The following is a 23,133-nucleotide window of genomic DNA, read 5'->3' on the forward strand; positions in this document are numbered from 1 at the left end:
CTACTATTCCTCATTTGCTAGGGCTGTATTTGTATTTAAGTGAGTTTAAACAGGGGAGTGGCAAGGGGTGTTACATATCCTTATAGGCGATTAGGGTTTATAGCCAAATTATCTCCTGAATTACATTAGCTGAAATCAATGTATTCTACTAGATGAACAAGCTGCTCAGTAAAAACCTTGGCAGATAAAGCATTAATAAGTGTCAGAGCTGACTTGGTCAATTGAATGATTTGCTGACGCTTCTTTTTACCACAAGCCTGCACTTACAGGTCCAGTGCCAAAGGTTCAGTATATATAGCTGAAGAGAGTGAATAGATGGTCTCTTTGAGCAGGGTTCTGACAAGCTGCCTTTCTCATTATTCCTCATTGGCAGCACTTTCAGGCAGGAAATTTAAAACATGGTAAAGCTGAAACTGCCCAATCCTGGCCTGGAGGACAGGATACCTTCCCGTGCTGAACTTGAGGTCCTTGAAAAAGAAGAGGCAGACTCCAGACCGAAATGGGACAACAAGGCGCAGTATATGCTGACATGTGTAGGGTTTTGTGTGGGCTTAGGAAATGTCTGGAGATTCCCATATCTCTGTCAGAGCCATGGAGGAGGTATGTCTTTAATACATCTTAACTAATTTTGGGTATAAACCATGTTTAATCTCTCTATTGATAAGCAAATAATGAAATATGTTTAGAATTGTTCAGGTCCTGTGAGAACAGTGATGTTCTCCCTAGAAGACTGTATAACAAAGAAGGTAATTTCACAGGGCATGATCACCCACTGAAGTCACCTTAGTGGTGGAAGAAAAGGAAGGGTCTTTTTTATTTCAGGACACAGGACTGATCAAGCAAGTCTTCCACTGTCATGTGCATAGTTTATTTTCTCAATCTAAACCCAATGTTGCTTTACATAAATACATATATATAGTGTGTATTTAAAATATTAATAAACTGCTTGGGACTATGATTCTGATCATGATACCAAATGACCTTTTTACAATAGGTTTTTCATTGGGTTCAGACTGATCCATGTATTACCTGTAGAGTCAGTGTTTATGTAATTTGTGCTAGGATTAACATAATGAATGAAGTTAACATTAAGAATATTTGTTTAGCAGTTGGTGTTATTAAATAATTTAAAATCCAAGCGTATATTATTTACTGTATAATTTACTGAGACTCCTTAAGGTTTGGGTAAGGACTAAATGACCATATTAAAAATTTTGTTTCTTTTGCTGTTTGTTTCGAAAGATAATTTTAAGATGAATCATTGCTTAAATATTTTACAACAACATAATTTTTTTATTTTCTTACAGACTTTTCTGTCTACTATCTGGTTATTGTCTATGTTTCACTCTGTGATATGTGTAAAATGTATTTGTGCCTTTGTAATGTTTGGTCTTGGAAGAAAAATTTTGGCTTAAGAACAGTATTTCAAAGTAATATTCTTTCACATGTGCATGGTGAGATGTTTAAAAATAGCTCTCCTAGTTAGAGTAGGGGCAAGTGAGGGTTCTATTGGGAGTTGCTCACACAGACTCAGGGGCATGGAACAACAGGTGGCTCAGTTGCAAGAAGAGATGATTTATCATTAAGATTTCTCTAACGTGGGCTGATATTTAGAGTTTGCAGTGCAAACTTGAGGTCATTTGCAGCAAAGTCAGCCCTTGAAGCAAAAAAAGGTACAAAACACACACAGTCAGAAGCTGTTTTCTATATTTGACAATTTTAATTTGAAAAAAGTGGATGTATATCTTCAAAACTGATGGCACTCATTGGCTTCTCAGGTTTTTAAACTTAGTTTTAGAAAGTGGACATGTCCTGTTTTCCAGGGTGGATTTATAGGCACTTCCCTGCTTTTTGGTCTTTCTCTTGTGTTCTAGTCATGTGAAATACAGCTGAAAAGCAAGTACCTAACAAATGCAAAGAACTTGGCATGAATCATGATTTTATCACTCATGTCAGTGAAGATTTATGAATTGCTTGTATGTATGTCAATCCTCTGGCAGCAATTATTTTTCTTTCTCATCATCCTGTAAACTGTCCTTTCTCTTGTCAGGAACACTGACAGCAGTTAACCTTGGCTTCTTTTTCCCCTGGGACTCTCTCACTCAAATTTTAGGCAGAATTTGAAAGGGAGCACTTGGCAAAGAACTTATAAGCTAATGCTCAATACGTGTCCTTCTAGTTAGACTTGCTACCTTCTCTAATATTCTTCTGCACAGCACCAAATGCTGTGACTCGTATCAATAAACACAAGAAAAATGTCTTCCTGTGACTTCTTAGAAAGGAATCCCTAATTTCATCGCACATAAGGATGGAGAGCTATTGTGCAATCCCTCCTCCTCCTTCGCCCCCTCTTCCTCCTCCTCCTCTGCTGTACAGTGCACCTCAGCCTCTCATGATAGCTCTAAATCCAACTCTTGCCACCACTGTTCTCCTCCCATTACAGTTTCTGTTCTCAGGCTTCTCCCTTAAATCAGGGAAAAAACAAAAAAAGACTGCCTGCTTTTTGGATGGATGCCTTTGAATTTGAACCTGTGATTGAACACTTGAACATTTGCATTGTAAAAACAATAAGATAATAATATCTCAAAGTTTTTATTTCTGAAGATATTTTGGTCCTGAGACAATCTCTGCCTCATGAGATTTTCTGGCTCCTGCATCTCTAATTCCCATTCAGCCATGTTTGCAGCAAACCAAGGACCCAGTAGAGGCAGCACTGCAACATCTTGGATTGCAGCTGTCAGACTGATGAAGGAAACTCCCTGACACCACTCCAGAACAGGATGCTTGTGGTAGTCATTCTGTATGACACCCTACCTCAGCTGTGCTCCCTCTATCCAGTTTCACCTACATCCAACTGGAAAAGTGTATTTACTAGACATTTTGGGAAAGTTTTGCCTTAGTCTTTGCCCCTCAATATGGTGGCCAAACGATTCATTCATCTTTGAATTTATGTGGTCCACTCAGGGGCACAGATGTGCCTCTATAACAGAGTAAGGAAAAAGCTGTAACATTATGCACCTTTTTCCAAATTATCCACTAGAAAGCAAAAATGAGTTCACTGAGAAAATACCATTCTGCCCCAGTAGTTAAATTGCCTTTACCCTGTATGGTGTTTGTCTTCATACTTTGTGTCCTCAAGATATCTCTTCACTGAATCCTGGGTCCAGAGCAAGAGGAATCCCTGTTCCTGCTCTCCCACTGGAAATGGGGATTCTGTTCCTCCTCAGATCGTTCCTGGAGTGATTATTTTAGAGTCGTAAAGCTCACATTGGATATGATGGTGGATTGTGGTTGTGCATTAAGAGATTTTTTTTAAAAAAAGACAACCAACCAGCTCTTTGCTCTGCAGGATGTGAAAGAGTCCTGTGTGACCACATATCAGATATCAGTGTGTGCAGAATCAAGGTTACATAGACTATCTCCTGAAAATTGTTTCTAAGGATTGGTTTTGCTATGTTAACTTCTTTCTTTTTGAATATGAGTTATATGGATGAATGTTTGGATCATTCTGGGTGAGTGAGGTCTGGTAGCAATGGTGTGGAGAGTGTTTCAGCCAAGGACACTCCTGAACGTGTCTGGATGTCCTCCTACTTTGTGAACTGGCCCTTGTACATGTTACATACCTGATGAAACATAAATGGAATACAGTGAAGTAAAAAATTTACCCTTGTGTGGGTACTTGGACTTAAAAAAAGGTGGATCTTTCCTCTGCAAATTGTCTGCAGTGAAGGTAGTTAAGAGCACTGAGTTTATAAGTAATGCTTATTTTCAAATGTTGAACTTAAATCCGGTATTGTCAAAGAGCTGCTTCTTCCTAAGCACAACAATATGACAGTGTTTCTTCACACTGAGCTACCTCAACACACAAAAATAAATTGGTGGTTACCTACTTCTGTTGTCACAGATAATGAGTTTTTGTATTTTAAAATAGAATATTTACTCCAGTGAAAATTAGTAGAGCAAAGCACATTTTATTCTTTAATGTCTTAAAAGTTGACAAATCCATCACTACCGAAGGTGGAATAGAGTCCGATATGCACACAATTTAAAAGGTGTGGTGTTTGCCTCAGTGATTTCACCAGCTTAATGAGATTGAAGTTTCCCTTCATTTGATAGCTCTCTGACATTGCTTATAGCTTTTGTTTAATCTTTATTGAGCAACATGTCATTTAATCAACTGTTAAACATTTTCATTTTATCCCTGATGACCATTATAAAAAAAAGAGGATGCATATTTAATGTTTAAACCATTGATTTAAAAAGAAGTATCTCAGTCTACAGCCCGCGTATGGAAACCTTGCCACTGCATGAGGGAGAACTTTCTCTCTGTGCATGCCACATTGAAAGAAGGGACAATAATGACATCAGCAATTCCTCACTTAGCAGTTGATGAAATAACGTGTTGCTACAGCTGAGGTCTAAGAATATATTAGTATAGTAAAACATCTCCATCTAAGTCTTCCTGCCTTCCCTTTGTGAGGAACTATGTGCAAGCAATAATGATATTTTTCAATTTGACATAAGAAGCTTTTATATTAGAGAGCAAATAACAGCTATACAGATGTTCAAACCAAATATTATTTGTTTTGAAATACAGTAGTGAACCAGGATGAGAATCTAATATCTCAGTTGTAAGGTTTTTGGTCTGGACTATCAATCATTGTTTGTGTACATCTATACAGAGTCTATTTTCAGATCATTGGTTCATTTGCTAAGATCATAAAAATGTGGCATCTTTAAAAGTATTAATTTATTTTTTTGTGTCCCATATGAACCCATAAGTGTTCTAAAGGTGTGTGGGTGTGGCACCTGGGGACAGTGTATAGTGGTGAACACTGTGATTAGTGGTTGGACTCCATTATCTTATAGGTCTTTTCCAACCATAATGACTCTATGATTCTATACAGCAGCTTGTCCAAGTCAAATTATTCCATTATAGCTTCTTCCTGAAAGTTTGGGGAGAAATTGAGAGAAAGGGAAAATGCAGCAGATATGGATTTCTGAGCTGACTGCTAGAATTGAACCCTAGAAACCAAGGACCCCAAGAAAGAGAAGTGTCATATGTAATTGAGAGTTATTATTTTATTTCTCTTGCAAGTATAAAAATATTCCTACAGCTAAATATTGGTAGTTTCAAATGCATAAAATGCTGAGCTCTTTGTGACACATTCCACACATCAGGATTAATGACAAATCACTGAAAAGTGATTTTTTTTGGTAATTTTTTTGAAGCTGATTGCCAAAGGTAGCTGTACAGACATGGTATTATCAGACTTCTATAAAGCATGTCATTTATCCACACACACAAAAACCTTCTTACTAAAAAATTAACAATTTGTAAAATCAGTGTTGTTCATTGATTTTAAAAACCTTGCTTGAATTAAAACCTAGTTACTACTGTAATAATTAAGACTGACAAATTGAAAATGTTTCAGAGGAAAGCCAGAAGAAAAACTGAGATATACTTTTTGTTAGTCAAAGACTGAAGGACTCATTATGATTTGTTATTTGTAGAGATGTTTGCTAAACTTTGCTGACTATTCTTCTCTTTGTTCTGTCAGTCTATCCCTTCCAGAAAAGGATTATGTGGACATCGTCTCCAAGAATAAGAGTATTTCATTTATTTTCTTCCTCACTTCTCACATCTCAGCTACATCCTCTTCTCAAGAGACCATTTAGTCCTTGCAAGAGCAGCCTTGCATTAGTGTGGAGCAGCTCTGTGATAGATCTAGGAACCTCAGGCTGGTCCTGTCTCACTTTGCAGAAAAGTGGCTACCTTGTAATGCCAGGAAAGAATGAACCCTGATGATCCACCCTAGTTTTGAGGAAAGTGAACTCACCTATTTTCAAAATCAAGTTTAGCATCGTGGTCTTAGTTGAGATATTGTTACAAATGGTGTCAGTGCTAAAGCGGGCAATTCCTGACTCATGTCTTTCTGACTATGTATTTTCATGTCACAAACCTGTGAAACACAGAGGGCTTATTCCAATTTGTGAGGACCTAGGAGCTCTTCCGAAACAAGGTTCTTTCCTCTGTTTCCCAGCCCTCCAGGGACCTCTACAAATTTACTGGCTGCAGGAGCTACTACTGTCAGATGTGACAGGGCAGCCCTCTCTCCATGCTTTGTTGACTGGCAGCTGAAAGGCTTCTAAGCCAGAAATGGCAATGGACTCCTCATCCACCTGTGCCTGGCATCACTGTTGACAGTGCAAAGGTTTTGCCCGTGTTGTCAAAGGTTCTGGGACTCACTAAAACTGTGTCAAACTCTGTCACTGCAAGGAACTGACTGTCTTGTCCTTTCAGTTTCTAAAGGCTTGTCCCATTTTTTTCTTTATGGACTTCCTTAGCTGTGCTGGAACATGCAGTAATGTGCACCTAAGGACCCCTATTAATCTGACTGAACATGCAGGGCATGCAATTTTGGCTTCAAATAGTTTGCCCTCTGCTGATTCTCCACCCTCTTTCTGTGAATAACACTTCTCATAACTATTTTACTTTTGCTTTCATAGTAAACAAGATTTTTGCAGTGTATGCAATGAGGACACCCTCACTGTTGCGCTCCATCCCCTTACATCCTGATGGCTTCCTTTCCTGATGGGAGGGAACCCATCCTCCCCCTCCTGATGGGAGGGTCAGTGGGAACAACCTCCACACACAGAGTCTCTGGCCTTTCACAAAGACAGAGCTACTTACCAGTGCATGGAAGTGCAAGCAGCCATAAATATGCCCTGTGCTCCAACCCCATGTCAGCCTGACACGGTTTCCCTCGTGTCACACTCTGACCAGGAGCTCTCATGAGGGTAAGATCAGAGAAGGACACAATCATTGTTTTTATACCAGCAGTTTTAAACTCCAGAGTATTCTTTCTGTTTCAAGCCGAAGACACCTCACAAAAGTCTGAAATCTGACCCTGAAGAGTTTGTATGAATGCCTTATCTGGATCTTTTCTTGTTACCTGCCCTTTCAGATGCCATATAGGTCTCTGCTCTACCACACTCTCCATTCTCTGTGATAAATTCTCAATTCTCTCTTGAGCAATGGTAACAGTTAAGTCCAGAAGACGGATCTGTACAGCTACTTGATCCAAACACTCCCTATTTGCACTGAGGATAAGTCCTTGTCACTCTTTGAAACTCAGGTTCCAGTGATTTTAGATCATGCCTTGAAACTTAAGCATGGACTGGCAGTTAGTTCAGCTAAGGTGCTCCTAATGGAGATACATCACCTTTTTTGCTCAGGTTACAGTAAGAACACTTGAGGAGTTGATTAGAAATTATCTCCCTGGTCAAAGATCTTATTGAATAAGGAAATGTACAACTTTTATAGTCTTTTCAAGCTATGACCAATCACTCCTTATCATACCTAAGAAAAATCTTTTCTGATAGCTACCATCTCTGTTGGCAGAAGAGGGGGGAAGATCAGGCTGTTTCCTATGCAGCCTTAGAAAGCATTCAAAGGTAGTCTAAACCTTTTGCTTTCAGCACACAGCAGGCAGACTGATAATCTGATTTAGGCTCCATTTTTTATCATTAATCTTAAATGCACAGTTCACCTCCACTCACGCAGTTCTAGCAGTTTGAGCAGACATGGCTTTCCCTCCAGGACGGGGAGATTCAGCAGCAGCAGCACAGTCCCAACACCACAGCTCTCCCTGTCGAGAGCACAGTGTGTAAAATTTGCTGCAGAACTCTCAGAGTTGAGCCACCTTCTATGGTGGACATGGCAAGAGTGTTCTATCAGCCTCAGGGGACTTCCTCCAGATGCTTACAGAGGTACCTTTATTAAGATGCTGTACAAGATGTCTTCGAGTATCTATGACAGAGCAGTCAGATAAAGGGGTCCCATGACCATCCTTGCACAGACACAAAAAGAAGAAAGGAAAAAAAAATTAAAAGATGTGCTGGGTGTTCACAGCTCACCTGCCTTCTTGACAGCTTGGAATCCCCAGGAAGTAAATTTTAATTTCTGGAATGGTTTTCATTCTTCAAATTTCCTTTTTCACTTACTATCTGATTTCATTGCACACATGAGAAAAAGTCGATAAATACCCAGACCCGAACCCTTAACAATCTGGTCTATATTATTTTCATTGCATTCAGATTACTTGCTCCTATTTAGATTGGGAAGTTAAAGCCATCTTGTGATGACAGATAACCATAATTCTAATGTGTAGCAATATTCAAGCATTTGACTCTGCACTTTCATAGTCCAGTGTGTTACCTCCCAAATCCAAGGTACACCTTGTTCAGGAAAAAATTAATTAAGAATACTTGTCCTATCCTAACCAGTTTTATTGTAATTAACAGGGTTTGAACCCTGTACTTCAAATATCTTCTAATCAAACACAAAAGTTGTAGAACACAGATGCCAAGATCTTACTGTTTTTTCAGGCAGACAACCCAAGGCTCCTGCCTAATATTTAAAGGTACTTTGTTTACCTCATTCAACTATTTCATATACTTTGCATGAGTCACAGCTATAAAACCATAATATTTAGCAGGGAAAAAAAAAAAAACCATGGGGGAGGAAAGTAATTAAGTAATTCCAGGAGAGTAGCTACCTTTCCTTCACTTGCAATTCAAAGGTGGCTTTTTCAAATTTTAACCTTGAGAGTGTATAATTTCTATTTATGTGTGTCACTCAGGAAGAATATGAATTCCTACCTGAAACTACATACGTAATCGAGTACCATGCCTGGGCAATCAGGAAAAGCATTGCTCAGAAAACAGGGAAGGGTTTCCACAAAGATGCTTGCAGGTTGCTTACCATGTTGATTTCTCACAAAGTTAATGGTTTTTGTTTGTTTTAGTAATTCACCGATTGGAATCGTTATTTTTCTTATCCATTCCAGGAGCCTTCATGATCCCTTTCCTGATTTTGCTAGTCCTGGAGGGTATCCCCCTGCTTCATCTTGAGTTTGCCATTGGTCAAAGGCTGAGGAAAGGTAGTGTGGGCGTATGGAGCTCTATCCACCCTACCCTGAAAGGGGTTGGTAAGTCAAAAAGCTGCCTGAGAAAGCACAAGTCTCTGAACTGATGATCTAAAAAACAAATATGGGTTTTATTTTTAGTTTTAGAGATTTCAGGATATATTAGTTTTCCCCTCTTCCTAATCATCGATGGTAGGTCAAATTAATCATGATAAAGCACAAGCACAATTTTGTGTTCATATTCCCAAGTACCATGGGCCCTGTTAAAACCCTAATCTAATCCGAGACCAATTTCAGGCCTCAGAGATATTTTCTGTGTTATCCATACTGGCTGTTTTTACCATTAGGATGAGTCTTTAGGTGTGCCAAAAATTGTTCTTCAACTGTCCTGTGGATAAACGTTAGTTGAATCTTTATCTGATAGACCTCAGATCCACCTAATTTTAATTTTTTGCATCTGAGAGTTACCATTCCAAAAGCCATAGAAACAGTATTTCACAGAAAATATTTCCTCACCTCTGTACCAAACTTCCAAGTATTCTAACAGTCCATTTGAAAATGTACTAAAAGCAGAATTATGCACACAGCATAGAAGTCTCCACAGCTGCCTCATTACACAGGAAACACAGGAGATGCCTCTGGACATCAGGAAACACAGTGAGGGTGAGCAGGGGCTGGCACAGGCTAACCAGGGAGGTTGTAGAGTCTCCAGCCTCAGAGATACTCAAAGTCTGTCTGGACATGATCCTGGGCAACCACTTTGGGTGGCCGGGCTTGAGCAGGGGGTTGGACCAGGTGACCTCCAGAGGTCCCTTCCAACCTCAACCACACACTTGAAAGGGAAGAAAGAGGACTGTTTTGGCATCCACTGCATTTGTAAATCAGTTATGAAAGATAATTGTTCATTGCATCTGCAATTTTTCAAGATTCTTTAGAACCCAAGAGCTCTCAGGAGCTAATGATTAGCACTTAGTGTCTGCCAGAAAAGTCATCAGAGGTTGATTACTTGGGAACAGGCAGAGGAGGACAGATACCAGCGTGAATTCTGTACCTGGTCACAGACTGTGCCTCCTGGCAGCCAACCATCCTATACAACTTCACCTTTGTTGACCTTTGCAGGGACATTGTGGAAGAAGGAAATATTTCAGTCTCATTTAATCAAAATCCCAAGTCAGTTGAGCTTTACATGTGTACAGCATCCCAAACTCCCTGGATATCAACTGACAAGGCTGTGAACCAGATTGTGTGGTGTGTGTATGTCTTCTCATAAATCTGGCTCCTAAGTGGGCATCACCTTCAGTCTCAGGGAGTTTTTAGGCTGTAACTCTGCATAGGACTCACCTCTCCAACCTTTTGGGAACAAATTCACAGTGGTAAACCTACATCCAAAATGCAGCAGGGGAGGAAAGAACGGTGGAGTTTGATATCATGTACTTTGACATATCTTGAAGATAAGAGTGTTGCAATTTACAGGGTGTTCTGATTTTTTTTTCCCAGGCATAGCATCAATGTTTGTATCTTTCCTGGTGGGCTTATATTATAATACTATTATTGCCTGTGTGATGTGGTATTTCTTCAACTCCTTCCAAGAGCCCCTGCCTTGGAGCACGTGTCCTCTTAATGATAGCAAAACAGGTATATTTTATAAAATACTGTATTTTGTTTCCCAGCACAGGTTTCTGTTTCTAACAGCTACCCTAAATGAGTCTTTCTGTGAAATATCAGTGAGGCATGGCAGACCTGTCAGGCACATTGCACTATTTGATACTTGTATTTTGTACAAACTCACATTAAATAAAATGTGGCCAGCACTTAATCTTTGAGACAAATTTTGGTTTTTTAATAAAACTTCATGGTAGATTTTGACAGATATGTTCATATACAGAATATTCATTAAGTCCAGATCTAGTATGAACATTAACATTTTCCAGATTTAGGCAATGTGTTTCATCCATCTCTTCACCAGCAGCCCTCTGTTAGCACATTGGAAAGGGAAAAAAACAATGCATAATCCATTTGAAACACCTGCATCTCTCAACATGACAACTCGACAGCTCCTTGGAGACTGCTTGGTGACAGCAGCTTTGTTTTCCATAGTCAGCCCTGCATGACACTGTGTCAGGCAGGTTTTTCTGCTGGGTCTGGGAACAGCTGTTCAGAGTGCTCTGCTCCTCTCCTCCCAGGATAAGCATGGAAAGCTTCATTTAAAGGCAGGTCAGGGCAGTGGAGGGAGCTGAGGATTCAGCTTGAGCTGACAAGACCTTGAACAATGCCCCACGAAACAGAAGACAAAATACTGCTGAAGGAGGTGTGGGAAAGGAGGGAGGTGTGGGAGAGGAAGAGTCACTGTATTAAAATACTTATTAGACAACTGTCTTTTAAATCTCTCATTTTGCCATGAAACTAGCCTCCAAAGATCTGAAAATATGCCAACAATAAATCCATTGGCATTAAGTAGAACACTTTAAAACACTGATGTTTGTTACTTAGCTTCCTTTTTTTCCCCCGGTAAATAAAAGACATACAGAATGACAACCATTTTGTGGTTACAGATTATGTAGAAGAGTGTGCCAAGAGCTCTCCTGTAGATTACTTCTGGTACAGAGAAACACTGAACATCTCCACTTCCATTGAGGATTCTGGCAGTATCCAGTGGTGGCTTTTGCTGTGTTTAACATGTGCATGGGGTGTGTTGTACGTTTGCACAATCAGAGGCATTGAAACAACAGGAAAGGTATTCTGTCTTGGGGGGACTTTTTATGAGATTATATGAATCATGCTATTGTGATCCCTTATTTATACGTAATTAATAATGCTGTAGAATCTGTCTAGTTTTTGAGTGAAAGCATGTCCAAAATTTTGTGTCATCACTAGGACTGCTTTTTGAAGAATAAATGTGAATGAAATGGAATCTGGCTTGATTTGATTTATGTGAAGATTTTTATAGCCAATTTGTTGTGAGTCTTCCTTGTCCTTACAAGTCCTAGCAACACATTTTTAAGTATTATCACTTCAACACTAATATTATTTTTTAATGCAGGATCAAGGGACTGTTTTTTATTATGGCTATTCTCGTCAAAACATACCTATACAGATTTATTTGGGTTTGTTAAAGTCACAAATGTTATCTCTACAGAAGGGTGACCAATGTTCTTGTGCCCAGCAAAGACCTGAGAGTCCATCCTTGCATCAGTGTGGTCTCAGGGGGCTGTTTTTGAATGATCTGAATTGAATTTCAACAATGACAATTTCTCTTAAACAGACTACCATTGTTCAAAACAATGTTTACTGTCAAAATGTACCAAAAATACTATTTCATTACTGAAAGTATGTTAAATTACTGTAGTATGCTAATTGTGACTCACTTGAAACTTGCCGTTATTGTTAGTCACCACACCACACATATTTCTCTATTTTCTTCTCTCTTTTTTATTTCAGTGCTTTGTTTTATTTGAGTGGTTTATTTACATTTTCTTTTCTTTGGTGCAGGCTGTGTATGTGACATCAACTCTCCCATACGTGGTGCTTACCATTTTCCTGATCCGTGGCTTGACCCTGAAAGGATCAACCAATGGAATTGTGTATCTCTTCACCCCTAATGTAAGTCACTGCTTGGGTCATTGCTCAGTGAAGCATGGTGTAATTCTCTCTGTCATTAATAACTAATTGGAAATTAGACCTCCCATTGGTGCTTTTCTAACTATCCCTCAAACACCTTAAAAATCTTGATTCTGTGAGGTGAATCCTCTGCATTGGATATAACAAGTGTACATATACACAAATTTTTTTTTTTCTCTTCATCCTCCATCAAAATCTGTTCTAATGAATTGAATGATCATCACAGAGCAGTGGGGTTCTCATTTTTTAATTTGATTTATTTTCCTATATTCCACCTAGCAACCAGCATAAATTTAAAGCATAAATCATGTGTTTGGGAGTAGAACCCACCTAACTGCCATATGAACTAAAACCTAAGAGAATGGCTTAATTATATAACAGTATTTAAACAAAATTAAAAGAGGGATCATTTTCCATAAGCAGATCTCTGAATGATTATTATTAATGTTAAATAATAAACAACTTTTCTGAAAACAGGCATGGCAGCTATCAGCTATACAAAGCATTTTTAAAATCAATTTTCAAAATACTTACATAAACACTTTAGATAGTTTTCTTTTATATATAAAAAAAGTAAGTTTGACAAAAATATTTGTTGAAATTTTTCAAGAGCAGTGAGTTTTGTATGGTTAATGTTCTTGTTTTAATTGTTGTTTTAAATCTCTCATACTCATTTTAAATAGCAGTGTTGGATGTGTTTAAAGCTGTGTGTTTGATGCCTCAGGTTACTGAGCTGGCAAACCCAGTGACATGGCTGGATGCAGGAGCTCAGGTGTTTTACTCCTTCTCCCTGGCCTTTGGAGGCCTCATATCATTCTCCAGTTACAACTCTGTTCAGTAAGTATCCAGGCAAAAACCAAATTTTATATGAATATTTCATTCTTTCAAATGGAACACCTCTGTTTTGCCCTACTATTGTGCCACTTGGGACTGGGACCGCCTCCCCTCACACATGTAGGTTGCATCTCCTCTGACTGCTCCTAGCTCTCCCAAACCAAGATTTCAGGTCCCTGTTCTCACTTGCTGGAGAAAGAAGTGGTGATGCAGGATAGAAGAAGAGGACTGGCTGCCCACCTCCAGCTGATGAGCAGGAGTTTCCTCTGTGGAAGTGCTCAGTGCATGGTGATGCCCTTGGTCTCAGTGGTAAAGAACATATTTCAAATCAATTCACAGAATTCAGTTTAAAACTTTAGCTTTGAGATGAAGAGATATATCTAATCTTGAAATTTTAATTCTGTTCCTTTATATGAGAGCTATGGGGCTAGGAAGTGAGAAATCCCATCACCCAGAGACTGAGCCAGCCAGCAAATTATGATGCAGTGCTCTATTCTACACTCTCCCTCACCAAATATCAGAGCAACACCAATGCCTCTTGATGCCTGATGCCTGCCATTCCTTTAGCACTGTGTGGCATTCACTAAACCTGATATTTTTGATAAACACCTCTGAATTAAGTTTTGGATATGTGGTTTGGTCATGAATTCAGAAATCTGTATTTCAGTTTTGGCTTGGGTTCAATTACACCACAGCAGCCTTTCAGTCACTGATGGAAGTTCCTTGCCACTGCTCTTGATTTCAGGTGTTTTTGAAAAGATCACCTGGAATTTTTGGTGCCTGCAAGTCTCAGTGTGAGGTGTTTCAAGTCTCAAGCCCTGCTTAAGGTCCAAGTCAATGTCCTACAGCCATGGGGTCAGAACTGAGAGTGTCCGCCTTTCCAAAGACACAGAGAAAAGGAGCAGTGTGCTCTGGGTTTTCCAGCACACAGGGCAGTTGCATGTTCGTTCAATGCTCAATGATTCGTGACTTAAGGAGGAAACTGAACAAAATCATTAAAATCCCAAGAAATATAATTAAAAAATCCCCATGAAAATTCCAGAATGTTACACTGCGGTGTTGGGCCGCCTGCAACCCAGCACTAGTTGGACCAGAAGTCAGTTGACACTGCCCCTGGATGTTTTGGGAGTACAAAAACACCAGAAAATACAGTAAGGTTTCAATGCCGTCAAGGATTCACTAAGTCATAATGAGAAGGAGCTTGAGCATCTTACTTTCTCTAAAAGAAGGAAATGTTTTTCTAGCCTGCCACTGTGTATCTGGTGTTACACTGCAAAAACTGACACAAGACTACAGCAAGGAATTTCCACTCAATGCCCTACATCCAGCAGAAGCCTATTTGCAGTGCTACAAAGGGGGAAAGGACACAGTGTGATAGGTCTTGGTTGGACAGGCTTGTGTCTCCTCTTTGACATGTTCAGAAAATTAAATATGACAACATCAAATTTATCTCAATAGCACTCTCCTGCCCAGGAGAAATAAGGTAGCTGCTGTTTTACAGCCTTCTCTTAAAACCATTAACTAATTTAATACTGATATTTTATCTTGTCCCTCAGACGAAAGCCTGTTTCCAGCTCTGCAAATTCTTCGTATTAGCACAGACACACTGGCAAAAAGTGCTTGCAGCAGAGGCATTTATACAAAGAATTTTTCTGTCCCATCTCATCAGCATAATGTTTCATTGTTCTTCCAAAACTTGAGAATATTTTGAACCATCTTTTGTTCAACAGTCAAACAAAACTGTTCCCAAGTGCTCTTGGCTACTGCAATTTCACCATACCTAAGTGCTATGAAAAGTGGATTTCTGCTCACTTTTCCTGAGTATTTGAATTCAAGCCCCAGTCTTCCACCTTGCAGAACAATACACCAGCAGTGAAGGCACAGCCCATGGACGTGTGTTTCTGCACACATCAATGACAAGCTTGAAAAGGAGGGGACTCTTTTGCCCCTCATACTTTACTTCTCATGAGCAAACATGAAAGCTCAGACAATTATTCCTTATGAACCGGATTATTTGAAGGGGAAAAAAAAACACCAAAAGAAACCAAGACCATAGCTATTCAATTCCTTAAGGCACCAAGTTTCAATTTACTAAATCTAACAGCACTACTTGTGTGCTTTTAGAGGATACACTGATGTAACTATGCATCCTGGACTACCTTTTTCTTAGTCTTGGTAGCCAGTTTTACTACTTATTTTGGGAATGTGACTGACATCCACTGTTTCTTCTCTTTGAATTGCAGCAACAACTGTGAGAAAGATGCTGTGATCGTTTCAGTGATCAATGGTTTCACCTCCATCTACGCCGCAACAGTCATATACTCCATCATTGGATTCAGAGCCACAGAAAGATATGATGACTGTTTTGACAAGTGAGTTATTGGGAAAAAATCCCCCACAGAATATGCAGGTGTTTGTTTGACTGAGGCAATTCTGTTAGCCTGCTGATAATGGATTTATCGTTTCTGAGTAATGACCCACATGGCATCAGAAGCACTCATTACTTATAAAAACATGGAATCTTGTGGAACATATCCCATAGAAAGTGATAATTGTTTAAGTCATCTTCTTTCCTGCATAAATGTTGCCTAAGCAACTATATTTTACATTATTCTCCATGCTGACATATGGTTCCTGTGTTAGCTCCATGTTTAGGTTTCCTCCTGGAGAGCTCAAAACCTTAAGTCTCATCAGAGATGTCTCATTTTACTAGGGCAGTCAGACTCTGTGGTTTCCAGTCTAGTTCCTCCACATTCAACTGTGAAACTGCATGATTCATAGCTGAAGACAACTTAGACATTCCCACAGGCTGCCCAGTCTGGGGACTGATGTTTTGTCTGCAGTGCTAAGACAGGCTCTCAAATCCTGCACAGGTTTCTAGAGTGTCCATTAGAATCATATATGCCATGAAAGACAGTGTTCTATTCACCTTGGAAGAAAGAGAATTGCACATGCATATCTGCTGGACTTTCCAATGTCAAATCTGATCTTGATATTGCACTCTAAATAACTTGTTTGTTGAAGTAAATGAATCCTTTGAAATTAATAATTTCAAATTACTTACATTTCCCTTTTTCAGAAATATTCTTACTCTGATGAACGCATTTGATTTGCCAGAAGGTAATGTAACCCAAGATAACTTTGAACAAATGAAGCAGCTGTGCAACATGACTGATCCTGCAACTTTTGCAACCCTCAAGTTTGAAACCTGTGATCTGGAAACTTTCCTGAATGACGTAAGTATAACACCCTAACACATACTGATACCTTAAATATGGTAGGAATGCATAACAACTAGTTAACTGCCAAGTCCAGTGACGGACTACCAATGTAAATTTAAGTGCTATGTGATGTTAATGATCCTAAATCTTCCCCAGGGAGCTGAGGGAACTGGCCTAGCCTTTATTGTCTTCACTGAAGCTATCACCAAAATGCCCGTCTCACCTTTGTGGTCCATTCTCTTCTTCATCATGCTCTTCTGCTTGGGTTTGTCATCTATGTTTGGAAATATGGAAGGTGTGCTTGTACCTTTACAAGATCTCAAGATTATACCCTCCAGAGTGCCTAAGGAACTTATTACTGGTAAGTGCTTTTGTAGAGACAAGTGACCGCCCTGCCCCCCAGAGAGCAGCTTGTGTGCTGAAAAAGCAGCCCACCCTGCTTCTGCCTTCTGAACTGGAATGGTCTGAAGACTCCCCGTTAACCTACTGAAGATTTTCTCATGTTCCCAAATGGGGCGGCTCATGTGGGGTTCCTTCTGAGCCTGCAGACAGATGTTAGCCCTTAGGCTTGCCCATCAGCCCGTTCATGATGACCACTGTCTCCTCCATTGGGAACGTGGAGGACCTGAGTGCTTCACCCAGGCAGGATTTCTCTCAGAGCAACATTATCTCATCAGCTACGAGGGAGAGGATCTGTTTTACCTCCTCAGCTTTCTCCCTTTTTGTTTACAACATCTGCCACCTGTGCAATGTTAGGAGAGTTTTACCCAAATAGAAGCCAGCCTCCCCAGAGTGCCATTAAAAAATAAAGTGGTGGCCTTCCAGCTGCAAGAGTTACTTTTTAAGCTTTATAGCTGCTGGGGAAATACTTTTCTTTCTCATTTTGGTTTTGCTTTCTTTACCTAAGTGTGCTGTCATTTTGTTTTTTTTTCCCACAGGTCTCGTTTGTTTGGTGTGTTATTTTATAGCTTTCATTTTTGTGCTGAATTCTGGTAATTACTGGCTGACTCTATTTGATGGTTTTGCTGGCTCTATTCCCCTGCTGATAATTGCATTTTGTGAGATGTTTTCAGTTGTCTACATTTATGGAATAGACAGGTATGAAATACAGCTTAACCATTACTTGATATCAATGCATAAAATGATTATTGTTGTACAGCTACAATCTTGCTGCATCTCTGTGCACAGAATTTTTGTTATAGAAATCAGTGAAAGGATGTAGCTATAATTTAGAGTTGCTTATATGTTTCAGGTTTCTTAAAGAAATAATTCTTGTAAAGAATTTGTCTATTAAAGCTTTCTACTTTATTAATAGATTATATTAAATAATGCTCTTCAACAGCCAGTTCAAATAAAGATGTCCCTAAGATACTGGAAGAGAATATTAAGCATCAACAAGAGCCCTGAAGCACGATAATAAGAACACAAATAATTTATTTTTAAAGTAGGCATCAGAATATAGATACTTGCAAGAGTTACTTGAGAGCCACTGTAGCTCATTTGCCTTTAAATATGGTGACATTTATAAGAGCTTTCCTTCTTTGGGACAATTGCATTAAACATTTAATTAGCAGAAGCAAAGTACAAGCACATTGGCACTGAGCTGAAGGTTTAACACAGAGAGTATATCCCAGGAGTGTTTACAGGGCGTGCTAAATGATCCCTGTGTCCAACACAGGGATCTCCAGGCAGGCTGCAGATACTGGTTTACAGCACCTTGCAAATCCAAGGCTACTGATATACATTCTTAGCTGATAAATCCAAGACTTTATCAGTTGTAGCAGTGAGTAATTATCCTCTCAACTTTCTACAGATGTAATAAATCAAGTTCCAGCATCTTAATGTTTATAATTAATGCATAAGAAACATGAAAATAAAGTACCAGGAATTCAGTCACCCACAAGTTCTACTTGAACTTGTGCCAGATTCAGCTGCAGCTCCTGGCAATGGGGTGAATGCCCTCGTGGCCCACTTCCCTGTACTTCTATACTGCTTGAGGAAGCATAAATCAGGTTAGGTAAATTAGGTGGTGTACCCTTGGGAAAGAAGACTAATTTTAATTTGTTAAGGATGGAAAAGTCTATGTTGATCACTTTTCCTTCCCTTTAAGATCTCAGAACTCCTTACAAAGTAAATTAAAATTATTCCCAGGACACAAGCATGGGTTGAGTCAATAAAGTGAGGGCAACGTTTGTGTGTTTGTGCTTGATTCAGAAAAGAGCCTCATACCAAACTTTAATGTTCCTGGCCAGCACACATCACTGTAGCCCTCTTTGAGAACAGAGCTTTTCAGGGCTGCCCAGAAGTGATGCTATCTGCTCCAGATGAGTTTCTGTGGCCTTTTTCTGAGAAGGGAACATTGGTGGAAAGATGGCTCTGTTGCTTGAAGGAGAACACGTGTGTTATCCATGACACACATGAACTACACCTGAACCTGCACTGCAGTCAGGACATGGGGCTCCATATCATTTTAAGACACCTAGATCTCAGAAGTTAGGGATGAAAAGATAAAATAAATTTACATAGTAACTGAGAGCCAAGTGGATTCAGTGTGTTGTTCATAGTTGAAGGACCAACTGAATAGTCCCCTCAGGTTTGTCCCCATAGGATATGCAGGAAATGCAGACAAAAAGACTAAAACAGAAACTCCAAACTTCCAAACTAACTATTTTTTAAGGAGTGTGTGCACAAGATGTTGCATTATATGGAGTGGCCGTAAATTGGTTCTGATGCAGGACTGATGCAGACAGTACCACTCTCAATGCAGGGTTTGTTTCTTCTTGGAAATATTTTTGTCCCACTGACCACTGCATGTTCTCTGAATACTCTAAATAACACAATTGTTATTTATGTGTTTTCAATAACGTGAAAAGTTAAATATTGTTTCATTATTCAGTCTGAGAAAAATGGTAGATATCCAAATTAGGCAAGCATTATGTTATAGTCTAATTATTAAATTACTTCTATTTGCTTTTGTTCTTTTTAAAATATTGTGTCACTCCCTTTAGTTTATGCAATACTGAGATACTTAGCAAAAAATTGTGAAGCAATACTGCAATATGTTCTGGGGAGAAATCCATCAGCATAGACTCTTCCCTGTTGAAACTATTTCACATATGCCTCACAGACATCTTCAAGATAGTACATTTCCAAAAATAATTTTCCAGACTTGCAATGATATGAGCCTTAATTTGAACTACTGAGGGCCAACTCCTGATGTTGTCAATTCTGGTCTCAAACTGACATTAGCAAATTCCTGAGAACCACAGTTAAGAGGTAGTTTGGGCTTCCCTGTTTATGAGCAGGCATTCTTTGATCCGGCCCAGCTTTAAAGCCTGAACCTCCTGTTTTTCTTTCTAGGTTTAACAAGGATATTGAGTTCATGATTGGACACAAGCCAAACATCTTCTGGCAGGTTACCTGGAGACTTGTCAGTCCTCTCATTATGCTAGTTATCTTTTTCTTTTATTTTGTGGTGAAAGTCAATGAAGAACTGCTCTACAGTGTTTGGAACCCTAGCTATGTAAGTGTGTAAACCAAAATATTTATTTATGATTATTTAAAGTATTCTTCTTTAATGAGAGTATCATTGTCAGTTATATTCATTTTCCATCTGAAACAGTTTTCTGACAAACTTGCCACAAGACATGGAAATGGGACTCCTTTCTTTTCTCTTCCTTTGCAACCTTATTTCCCTCTTAGTAATATTTTAGGCCCCCCCTCACCCTTTGATTTCAGCCTTCCCACAAAAAGGCTGATTGGCCAAAATGCCCTGGTGGCCTGTCAGGCTCCCCATTCCCACATTCCTTTGTGCCAAGGAAGTGTTCCAGTCCCCCAGTCTCCCTTCCTGGCTTTTACTGCTTTCATGCCATTTTCTTTACGTCATTTCTTCAGTAAAAATAAGTCCGAAACAGTTGAGGCTGGAAACCCTTGAGATGAAAGCTGCTGTGGAATTGGCAAACCGTTGTGCCATTATGGCTGGCCAGCATTCCAATTACATTTTTGATCACTTGAATTATTGAATGTGTGCACGTTCCCAGGCTTTTGCTCCTCATGACTTTCTACAACTTGGTTGTTTGCTGTTTCAGGAGGAGTTCCCCAAAACAGAGAAGGTTGAATATCCCCCCTGGGTGTACGCTGTCATTGTAATCCTCGCTGGAGTGCCCAGTTTGACCATCCCTACCTTTGCTATCTACAAAGCCATCAGGAACCACTGTCAGAAAAAAAATGATCGTGCTGGTCTCATCGCTACATCTGAGACTTCCATTAATGGAAACTTAAAGTCTTCATCATAAAACCTTTCTTTTTTTTTCTTTTTTTTTTTTAATGTGGAAGGATGTTCTGTCAGTGGGGAAAGTAAAAAAAAATTTTTTGTTTTTAAAGAATCCAAAGTTAATTTTATTTTTGTGAAAGGATAACCATGTGCTGTTTCCAGGTAAACATTTGCATAACAATGCAATGCACTGTGAAGAGTTGATGGCCTGGCTCCTGGAAGCAAAACAGTGACATTTGCAAGTTATTGGGGCACCAGGCCAAATAATTTGTCCTCTTTCTAGTTCTGAAGCCAGTTTGTTTGAAATTGGCTTTCATCCCTGGCTTGGGGATGCACTGTGTATGAAATGTCATAAGTGACTCTTACATGTGTAATCATTCTGGTTGGGTGGCCAATATGAAGGGTAACTTAATGCTGTCCTCTCTTGAACATTAAATTGTTTTTACTTTACATGCCACTATGTTGCACAAAGCCACTAATATTATTTGTCTAATACAGAAGTTTAAAATATTTAATAAAAATATTTCTATGTATGAGAATGACAGCTTGGTTAATTTAGAATTCTATACATTTCATAAATTGCCTTTAACTTCCAAGTTCCTAGCAGATAGTGCTGCTTTTGCTGATGACAGCAGAGGCAATCTTGCAGTAGGGCAGAAGCAGTTCTGGAAACAGCAAAATCTGCTTTCTGTGGCACCCATGAGCCAGGGGTGCACCACTTGCCTGTGGGATCTGTGCTGATGGGAGATCCAAGTCACACAAAGATGCAAATCTTGCTCTCCTCTGTTGACATTAAGGTAGGTGGCTCTGGTTCATGCACATACACACACACGTCTTACAACTATTTGAATTTTTTAACTTCATGTGACCCAGTGGAGCTCAGTGAGGATCCCGTTTCTCATGTGGCCACCAGAGAGGGAAAGGGGCACTGTTAGAGCAGTGCTCCCACTGGAGCAGACAGTGTCCAAGTCCCCTCTGGATGGGTGATCCTCTTCATCCAGCTGTCTGTGTATATGGATGGTGATACACTTGTATCACCTTGCAGCAATTCCTACTCCCACCTTTTGAAAGGAGAATGGATCCAATTTAGACCCTCATTCTGGTTGTAATCTAAACACTCTCTTAAAAGAAAGAGGTACACTTAGGGTATATTTACTCCAGAATGTATCTTTAGTGTAGCCTATCTCCTCTAAATTGAGAGTAGTGCCTGACACTGCACGTGTACTTCATGGAATCATAGAATCAATGGTTTGGGTTGGAAAAGACCTTGAAGATCATTTAGTTCCAACCCCCCTGCCATGGGCAGGGGCATTTTCCATTTGGCCAGTTTTCTCCAAGCTCTATCCAACCTGGACATGAACACTTGCAGGGACGGGGCATCCACAGCTTCTGTGGGCAGCCCATTGCACAGAATCAGAATGATTAAATTAATTTATATTCAATTTTCAATTTTTAAAAATTACATTAATGTAAGTAGCTATTTAAACTATTTGAAGATGTTGCTCTTTAATGGAAATGACATTTTTTTGTCCAATTTTTCTGCTGATAAAAACTCAGCCACCAGGAATGAGTAACACCATGTGTGAAGTGGCTGGCTCCAGGTGCCAGGTGTGGGATTCAGGGTGTTGCTGGAAGGATCCAAGCCCAGCCCAAGGCATCTCCTGATCAGGAAAGCAGCAGGGGAAGGAGCGATGGTGGTGTGTGCCCTGGTACCACTGATGATGTGCAAGTGCTGTGCCAAACCACCCTGTGTGTCCAGCTCATGTGTGCCCTCTGAGACAACCCCGATAAGACGCTGGGAAGCTGAGTTGCTCCATCTGTGAGTCTGGATATTTGTAGATGAGCTGTGACAGCCTGGGGAGAGCTGTGTAGCCTTGATCTGAAACTGGCTTCTGGTTGGGTGATCTGCAACCTGATCACATTTGTGTGCTTAGCTGCAGAGCAGGGCTTTTATTTTGGGGAAAATAATTCACCTTCACTTAGAAACTCTTCCCCTTTAGAGAGGGGAATCCAGGCATAAATTGTTGATTTACTGAAGCAAGCAATCTGGCTGGCTGCTCTGTTCAGTGTGGAGTGAACTGATTTGGCATGCAAGCCAGCAAAACCCTGGTATGACTGAGAGAAAACAGAAAAATTCTCACATACTTTCAATTGATGGAAAACATTTAGTTCTTGCATTCATCAGTAACTATTTAATGAATAATAAAAATAGTCACTGGGGATTCATTTACAGGTGAGAAGTCATTAACTTCGAGCA

The 23,133-nt window shown here is 39.7% G+C and overlaps 1 protein-coding gene across 1 annotated transcript; it reads left to right on the top strand.

The window, feature by feature from the left end:
- Nucleotides 1–398: 398 nt before the first annotated feature.
- Nucleotides 399–21,271, top strand: SLC6A19 (solute carrier family 6 member 19). Its single transcript, XM_062500193.1, has 12 exons — nt 399–600; nt 8,853–8,993; nt 10,428–10,565; nt 11,483–11,664; nt 12,420–12,530; nt 13,273–13,385; nt 15,626–15,754; nt 16,462–16,618; nt 16,760–16,964; nt 17,542–17,701; nt 19,964–20,126; nt 20,692–21,271. The coding sequence occupies exons 1-12, from the start codon at nt 399–401 to the stop codon at nt 20,896–20,898; spliced, it is 1,908 nt and encodes a 635-aa protein (XP_062356177.1). The 3' UTR covers nt 20,899–21,271.
- Nucleotides 21,272–23,133: the final 1,862 nt, after the last annotated feature.

This window comes from Cinclus cinclus, chromosome 1 (assembly GCF_963662255.1).
Source record: "Cinclus cinclus chromosome 1, bCinCin1.1, whole genome shotgun sequence".
NCBI classification, from domain to species: Eukaryota; Metazoa; Chordata; class Aves; order Passeriformes; family Cinclidae; genus Cinclus; species Cinclus cinclus.